Source organism: Vanacampus margaritifer, chromosome 1, assembly GCF_051991255.1.
Source record: "Vanacampus margaritifer isolate UIUO_Vmar chromosome 1, RoL_Vmar_1.0, whole genome shotgun sequence".
In the NCBI taxonomy this organism is placed as follows: domain Eukaryota; kingdom Metazoa; phylum Chordata; class Actinopteri; order Syngnathiformes; family Syngnathidae; genus Vanacampus; species Vanacampus margaritifer.
Window position 1 is genome coordinate 57698597 of NC_135432.1, and position 8951 is coordinate 57707547.

At 41.4% G+C, this 8951-nt stretch overlaps 1 protein-coding gene across 3 annotated transcripts; it reads left to right on the forward strand.

Annotated features, from left to right (window-relative positions):
* The first annotated feature begins 561 nt into the window (after positions 1-561).
* LOC144043388 (heterogeneous nuclear ribonucleoprotein Q) lies at positions 562-8524 on the forward strand. 3 transcript variants are annotated; one of them, XM_077556983.1, is made up of 12 exons: positions 562-786; positions 2339-2498; positions 3285-3403; positions 3740-3847; positions 3967-4080; positions 5108-5284; positions 5510-5645; positions 5799-6004; positions 6092-6241; positions 6321-6442; positions 6516-6841; positions 7061-8524. In XM_077556983.1, the coding sequence occupies exons 2-12, from the start codon at positions 2351-2353 to the stop codon at positions 7084-7086; spliced, it is 1632 nt and encodes a 543-aa protein (XP_077413109.1). In that variant the 5' UTR covers positions 562-786; positions 2339-2350; the 3' UTR covers positions 7087-8524. The 3 variants fall into 3 exon arrangements, with proteins under 3 accessions (XP_077413109.1, XP_077413099.1, XP_077413118.1); XM_077556973.1 differs by having other exon boundaries at positions 564-786; positions 7058-8524; XM_077556992.1 differs by lacking the exon at positions 2339-2498 and having other exon boundaries at positions 568-786; positions 7058-8524.
* The last annotated feature ends 427 nt before the right edge of the window (positions 8525-8951 follow it).

Genomic DNA, 8951 nt, shown 5'->3' on the forward strand with positions numbered 1-8951 from the left:
TGGTCAAAATGCAAATATCAATGAACAAACATGTGTTTCCTGAAAACAACCAAATACCCAACCATTTCCCATAAACAAAAGGACTAATACAAACTAGCTGCATCTGTTCAAATAATCCAATTGATTTCCTTGGCATGCACCCTTGTTCTTTTGTCCATGTAGATTTGCGGGAAAGCGATGAGAAGAGTGACACAGTGTGGGAGAAAGGGGAATCTACAGTATTTACAATAGGTCTACAACAACAATCCCAATCCTGCTTAATATTCAGTATATTGCTATTTATAACAAAGTGTTTGGTTTCTTTAATTAACCAAACGAGGTAGCGAGTCGTTAAATATCATTAACAACATATTCAGTTGATATTTATTTTTTTTAACATTTGTTTATGTATTTATAGTTATTATTTATATATAGCTGCATGGTTGGTAAAGTAAGTGGCAGGTTTAATATGAACAAGCGCATATATAGCGCGTAGTAAATATCCTTGATTTTTAAATGAATTGCCACAGTGGACGGCTTATGTGTGTGTAGCCTGAGAACCTCCCTGGTCTAGTAGTCCACTCTACTGTACAAACGCTTCCAAAGCAGAGCCCGTGCACAGCTCTCCAAGAAACCCCATCGACGAGACAAAACTCGAGGCGTGAACGTGGCAGCCATTTTACATCATCAAGAGTGAATGACTGAGGCCGGACCCGTGCCGGGAGTTTTCCACTTTTTCCGTCTTTCAAACATAACCTCTATCTTCCAAATTACCCTACACCGTACACGGTGGTGATCCAGCGGCAGGTAGGGCGATTGCTATTGTTTGGACGCGTTATCGTTGCTCGGTTTGTGTGCGAAAAGTCCGACTCGTGCGCTGCTGTTTCAAACAATGTGGAAACTGGTGATGGCTGGGAACGAGTTCTCCGGACCGGCTTTTTGAAAATGGACTCTTCCTATGTGGCGGCACGTTGGCAGACCACGCACCTAGCACGCTAAATCCTTAGCTCGCCATGCTTCTAACAATACGATTCAATTGTACTCGGATATTTTCCGAACTAGTGAAATCCGTGCCGACCGTTGCCGTCCTAACAATGGCCTCACCGAAATTCCGTTCGAATTAGCATGCTAGCGTAAGCTAGCCTATTTTGACAGATCATGGAATTGACACGTTCATTGTCATCACATGCTAACTGAAGCTAACTAGCTATTTCCATATATCCCTGGACCGATGGGTCTAGGAAACGAATTGTCATTTTAAGTACGAAATACAGATGCAATCTCGAAGTCTTAACACGGGCGCGCTGTGTTATTGTCCAATAAATCCACGGCTAGATAGATTAGCTTTAGCCCTGCAAACTAGCCCACTAGCTCGACCAACGTGCGCGAGGCACACTCCTAACTAAACAACTTCCACACCCGTCGAACTAACCCAAGTTTAACGTTTTAAGGCGTATGTTTCGAATTTGTATTCTCCTTTGGAATTTTTAACCTAAAAATTGACGCCGTAGGGATGTGCACATTTTCTTTGAAAGCACGTGCTTACAGACATGACAGTATGAAAATCCCTTCGAGGTAAAATGTTCGACAGTCCAATTTTGAATTGACAGGCGTCAAAAGTAACACGACATTAATGTGATCGTACCCAATAAAGTGCACCCACCAGTTTGCAGAAACTTCATTGCGGAGTGCTGCAATGTGAGCTGAGTGTTTGGCCTACCTAACGTCAGACGGTCGGAAGAAGCAAAAGCTCCCAGAAAGTTTAATTATAGCACCAATGTAGAAGTAATCGTAGGATGGCATGAAGCCTAATGCTAAAAGGTGCATTCTTTACATATAAGTGGTAACCACCGGAAAGTGGAGCCCTCTGTGATGGAACACGTGTATCAGCTATGTAGTCTGTGCTGAAGTCAGCATTCAGAAGGTAAGCTAACATGTAATTTGGAGACCAAAGCAAGTGAGCTTTCTGCACTAGAATCACTTAGTCCTAACGTGTAGACTTGGCAGAGCTTTGTCACACTGACATGCAGACATGTTTTACAAGATGTCATGTTATTGATAGCTGTGGAGAATTGGATATGCGAGTTGTCTGTTTTGCGCCCAATATTCAGCCTGTGTCAAATGCCCAAGCAGGTTACTTGATATGGTATAAATTTGGATTGTCATAAACGTATAGCTGTCTGGAGACCACACAGCTATCATAAATTTAGCACCATTGCCCTCTATACAAATGTATTTCACAGAGAAACAACAAATGTCAAATGATCTGCCTGTCAAGTTTGAGACTTTTCACTATCCTAAACGCATCCCAAACCATGCCATTGCACCAGGATTAATTTGGCTCATTGCATTTACACAGATTTCTGGGGACATGGCCACAGAACATATTAATGGAAATGGTCCAGAAGAACCAATGGACACCTCTGCTGCAGTTACCCATTCTGAGCACTTCCAGACTTTATTAGAAGCTGGTTTACCACAGAAAGTTGCTGAAAAACTAGATGAAATTTACATAGCAGGTAAGGCACAGTTAACACACTTGCATATCCTAATATGCAACTCTTGTCGATAAATCTCTTGCATGTACTGTCACTTCATTACGGTTTTGAGTGGGGGAATTGGGATCCCGAAGCAACTTTTTGTGGTTCCTACCAAAATGGGTACTGCAGTGCTACATAATGTTAAATTACACATCACAGCAGTGAAAGTGTAAACGGTGGCAGCATTTGCATTCCCTGTATGGTTGCTAGACCACTGGTGTGAGGTCAACAGAGTTGTCCCCTCTCTGTGCCTATCAGTCTCCCACGCACCTTACCACAATTTCTTTGTAATTGGAGTAGTTGTGGATTAATTTGTTTTATGAGAAACTCTTGTCAATATTTTTTAAGGGTCATGTTTGTTCAGCCACATCCCAAAAAGTGGCAGTCTAGCTCTGCTCTTTTTTTCTTTTTCTGTTTTTTTTTTTTTTATAACCCAGATGAGTCCAGGGCAGAAACAATGACGACACCTGTCTGAGTGTTTGGCTGCTTAGGTTTAATGCATAAAAGCTCATTAGAAACTCATTATTGGTTTATAGAGTTGCACCATCACATCTGGTGTGATTCATTCTCCAATATCATGTTAGTTGGAAAATAAGGTGCAGTGACTGAACACAGCTCCCATTATGTTAGACTTGTTATAACTCCTAAACAGAAGGTTATATCATTCAGTATTTTATGTGTAAAATGACCGGAATCTAGCAGTATATTTAATGTTTGTTACTCAGCTCTTTGCCTCTGCATGTGTTTACTCCACCACTACTGCAGGATTGGTGTCACACAGTGACTTGGATGATCGAGCAATTGAGGCTCTGAAAGAATTCAACGACGAAGGTGCTCTCCAAGTCCTCTTGCAATTCAAGGACAGCGACCTCTCACATGTTCAGGTAAGTAAGCGGCAGCCATAATTCTTATGCATGTCTTCAAAATAGGGTTGTGCATAATAATCCAATCCTTAGAATTATGTTGACTATGTGGAATTATAATAGATAAATTTATTAATTTTTTCGACAAAATAGAAAGATACTTAATTGTAACCAGCAGAGACCTGGTCGAGTCAGTCTCGGCTGGTTTGATGTGCAAAAAATAAAAACAAACAAATGACTAACTATGCCAAGTGGCGATTTATATCTGTAGACATCATCTCATAGTTGCCATTAGCCTCATCGACTGTATGTCAATGTCTATGTTCTTTTTTCACATTCCCCCCCTATGTCTTTCAGAACAAAAGTGCCTTTCTTTGTGGCGTGATGAAGACATACAGGCAAAGAGAGAAACAAGGGACCAAAGTGTCAGACACTAACAAAGGACCAGATGAATCCAAAATCAAAGTGAGAACCAATTTAAAAAGTGCATTAAAGTGTGAATGGTTCAGAGTAAAACAAATATTAACCGACAAGTATAATTTTGAAGTCTTGCTATTTTCTAACATCATTGTAACTATTGTCAGGCATTGCTGGAGAGGACTGGCTACACACTTGATGTCACTACAGGCCAGAGGAAGTATGGCGGTCCACCACCTGAGTCAGCTCACTCTGGGGCACAGCCAACTGTTGGGACGGAGGTATGAAAAGTTGTTTCATTTATTTGCAGGTTATGGACGCAATCACAAGTTGTATAGAAAATGATGTTTAGGTTGATACAGCGGAACCTTCAAAGTAGATCTTCAAACACTCCCAAGTGGTTCGCTTTCCCCCCAAAATTTTTGTGGTTTTGTTGTAACTCCCAAAGATGGGAAAGTGATGGGAAAACAACAAAAGTGTAATGAAACAGTGCACTATAGGTAAGTGCTGACTGTTGAAATTTGGATGTTCTGCTGTAGTTAAATACTGCGGTCAGACCGAACGCGAGCTGGGCGTTTATTGCGGCACGTTTGCATATATAGTCAATGCAGTTAGCGTGGTCACGCATTATTACGTGCCAGGCGATGCTTTAGAAACTAATATTTTGCTCCTTCACTCATTTCGGTGTCAAATGTACTTACTACATCACATGCAGGCATAGCACAGACACACACACAGCCAAATACAGTTTAAAAAAAAAAAACACAGCAGCGTGGTGAAATAAAAGCAATGTGGGACAATATCACTGCGGCCTCTGCCACCGGGAGGTATACAACACGGCTAGCTTCCAATGCTGACCGGGACCGAGCCAAAAAGGAGCAGACTTGGGGAATGGGGAACGAATTATTCGGCAGGTCTGGTGAGTAGATTGACTTGTTAACAGCTGTTGAACCGTCAGCCAAAATGGCATTCAGCAGCCTACACACCCGTATGTTAAATTTTTTATTATTATTTTTTCTTATACTCGAAGCAATCCCATGTAGTCTCCTTCTCGCAAAAAAAAAGCACGTGGGGCGACGTGACATTTTGTGTTCGGTCTGAACTCCGTCTAAGAAACATGTATAGTTCAAGTTGGCATGGTGTCCACATGATGACAGTTTTCTTTTATCAATAGTAACCTTGGTTACGATGATGGATTACCGCTAAGAGCTGATTGGATACCTAAAGTCAAGATTACTTATATTTAATGTTTTACTCTTAAAACTTGTAAAATAAAGACTTGCATGCAATTTTTTTCTCTTCCGGCAGATATTTGTTGGCAAAATCCCCAGAGACCTGTTTGAGGATGAGCTGGTTCCTTTGTTTGAGAAAGCTGGCCCAATCTGGGACCTGCGTCTGATGATGGATCCCCTTAGTGGCCTGAACAGAGGCTACGCCTTTGTCACTTTCTGCACCAAAGAGGCGGCACAGCAGGCTGTCAAACTGGTACGTTCTTTCTCCTGCAATCCAAAGATTGAGTGAGGAAGAGGGTATTATGGTAGAGACGGCAAGTTATCTGTTTTGCTATGGTCCTCCCCAAAATATATTCGAAATGTTATATCTTCCCTCCAACAACACAGCAGAAACATGTCTGATAGAAATATCAAAACATATGTAGACTTTATATTGACATTATTGTCCCCCCCGTCTTTGTTCCTCATTGCGGTGCAGTGCAACAACAATGAAATCCGACCTGGCAAACTAATTGGCGTGTGCATCTCAGTGGCCAATAATCGACTGTTTGTTGGCTCCATCCCCAAGAGTAAAACAAAAGAGCAGATTGTTGAAGAATTTGCAAAAGTTACAGGTGTGTTCTTACCTTTTCAATCTTATTTGTTTTACAATAACTATATATAAAACTACTATTGTGGTTTGCAGTAGTGTAAAACTGAACTTTTGTAGTAGTAATTTGTCATCGTAGATAATAATTTATTTGCCTTTTTTTCCCCCTAATGTACAGAGGGTTTAAATGATGTCATATTGTACCACCAACCTGACGACAAGAAGAAGAACCGCGGCTTTTGCTTCCTGGAATATGAAGACCACAAGACGGCGGCTCAGGCCCGCCGGCGTCTGATGAGTGGCAAGGTGAAGGTCTGGGGTAACGTGGTCACTGTGGAGTGGGCAGATCCCATCGAGGACCCAGACCCAGAAGTTATGGCCAAGGTAAAGCTTTGAAGTGTAATTGCCCAGCCGTTCCCGGTCCATATTAGCACAGATCTATGCCATGCTGAACGTTTCTTCTGTTCACAGGTGAAAGTGTTGTTTGTGAGGAACCTAGCTAGCTCTGTAACTGAAGAGATTCTTGAAAAGGCGTTTAGTCAGTTTGGCAAATTGGAGCGTGTGAAGAAGTTGAAAGACTACGCATTTGTTCACTTTGAGGAAAGAGATGGTGCTGTCAAGGTACTGAAATAAGTCAAACGTGAGGTATTGGTTGTGTATGCACCGGCAACCAATTTTAACTGTTGTACATTTTCCCCAGGCTCTTGCGGATCTCAATGGAAAAGATCTGGAAGGAGAACATATTGAGATAGTCTTCGCCAAGCCTCCTGACCAGAAGAGGAAAGAGCGCAAAGCGCAGAGACAGGCAGCCAAAACACAAATGTAAGAGGTTTAAAAGCACATCATGCTTTTAAAAGCCAACTCCCATGTTTAGACATTTTGTTTTCTTTCCCAGGTATGATGAATACTATTACTATGCGCCTCCCCACATGCCTCCACCCACGAGAGGCCGCGGTAGAGGCGGGCGCGGAGGCTACTCTTACCCTCCTGAATACTACAGCTACGAAGACTATTACGATTACTATGGTTACGACTACCACAACTACCGGGGTGGCTATGACGACCCCTTCTACAGCTACGACGATTTCCAGGGCTCTGGGAGAGGCCGAGGAGCAAGGGGCGGTGTCCGCGGCAGTATTGCTCAGACTAGGGCCCGTGGCTGCATCACTCCCAGGGGAAGATTGGCCTTCTCGCAGCGGGGCATCCCTGGAACAAGCAGAGGTAATTATGTTTAATTGCATGATTTTAAAATTAGTCACATAGTGATAAATACAAAGTTAGTCATGTGTCCTTGACACGAGTTTATTAAATGGCATTATTTTGAGTCAACACAAAACACTTGAATTCAAAACGAGAGCAATTCTGTCAGATTGTCAAAAGGTATGTGCTACACGGTTCCATAAACTGAATTGGTCTCTTAATTTCTGATTGGTCCAGCAGGGAAGCGGGGCAGAGGCCGGTCCTGACCTGTTACTCACAGCGGATACTGACTTGATGTGTGGGGTTACACCATGAGCTGCAAAGGATTTTGAAACAGAAAAAAAAAAAAAAAAAAGAACGTGACAAAAAAAAAGGTCCAATGATATTCCAGCCTTACAGAAGAAGCATCTCCCCTTTCCCCTTGTTTTGTTTTTGTTTAAAAGAAACTGCCACCTTAAAAAAAAGATGACCGCACGATTATTGTATTCGCCTAAGCCTCTTTCGCCCCTTGAGCCCCTGTAGCTTGCCCTGATACAGGGTTCAAATTTATTGCCCTAACAATCTCCCCCATTCCCTGTCCCCAAACATGCCATTTTTGAATAATTATTGATGAATTTGCACTTTTTAAGTTTCTTAGGTTTGAAGTGGCTCGAAGGAGCTTGATGCTATTGTATATTTTTGTGCTAATCGCAATTTTTAATGTTGGAATATCCATGTTAATCGTTTTGATGTGGATGTTTAAAAGAGAACATTTGCAGGATTTTATTTAGGGTGTACCCACCTGGCATGGATAAGTCAGGCATTCCAGGAAAGTGGTTCTTTTCAGAACTTGTCTTTAAAGGGTTGGTTGACTACCTCAGTACAGAGGACTAAACTACCCGGCCTGTACTGTAAATAGGGAAACTATATTGATGAAAGCAGGGCTTGTTCTCATAAAAAAAATATGCACAAGAGCTGTAGCACACAAACAATGTACTTAATGTAATATAGTCATTTTTGCTGCAGCTCTGACACTGCAAACAGTCAAACTGGGCATGCAAAACAATCTCATGAGATGAGTCAGAACAAGCTCTGCTTTTATCCTATTTTAAACTGAATTAGCTGCCTTGCTTCTTCAGAGTATGTAGTTACTGTTTGTATAGTTTTTTTTTCTTTTATTTTTTTGGATAAAATGTTACTTTTGTAAAGGCTTCAATGTCACGGGCATCAGACTGCCTTTGATTTTAACCGATAACAAAAATAAAAGCCCTGCAGTGTCCCTTTTTGTGCCACTGTCAATCCGGTTGATTTGTTTTTATATTGAAACATCTTCAAACATATTAACATCGGATGAGTCCCTTGTCCATCTCCTAAACCACTAACAGAATATGTTCAAGCTATTTGTGGCCACATTGCCCAGGCAGAGCATGTGTCCAAAGTTATGGTATGGTGTGGGATCATCAACATCTTGGTATAAGGGATGCTGCAGAGAACATTCTATTTCCAGGTATAGATACAAGGAAACTGTGCTGATCAATTCCAGTTTTCTATACAGTTAACTCCCTCATTGAAATCATAACCACCTTGTGAGAAAAAAAAGATGTTAGCAGTTTTAAACTATTGTTGGTGGCCAACAACATTTTTGCATTCCTGCAAATAAATTGTTTTATACTGTAAAATGGAGGTGAGTGTAACTTATTTTTGTAATAAAGTTTTTGATTTCTATGTTGTGTCTTAAATCATTTGACGTTCAAATGATCAGTGAGATGAGATTTATTTCCATGAAGCCTTAAAACTCACTTCACGTACTACTGTGATAAATTGCATTTAAACAAATGCCAGCTATAAACTCGAAAGCAGTTGTGTTGTCGAGTCAGTTTGGCTAAACGTTATATTGGACTGCGATTTGAATCGAAAGCTAGCCAATTAACGCAAACGCAAAACGTCAATTTAATGCACAGTATGAGGGAAACCATCGACTAGTCACGGGGCAAACGATGGTGCATCTAAAAATTTGGTGGTTCTTATTCCAAGTACAGTACAATAGCATTGCTGCGTCTACTATGACCATATTCCATCAAAATGGCAATGCAGGTAAACGCGATCCCCCCGCCTGCGTTGGCGCTCAAATACATAAAAGAAAAATGGCGAC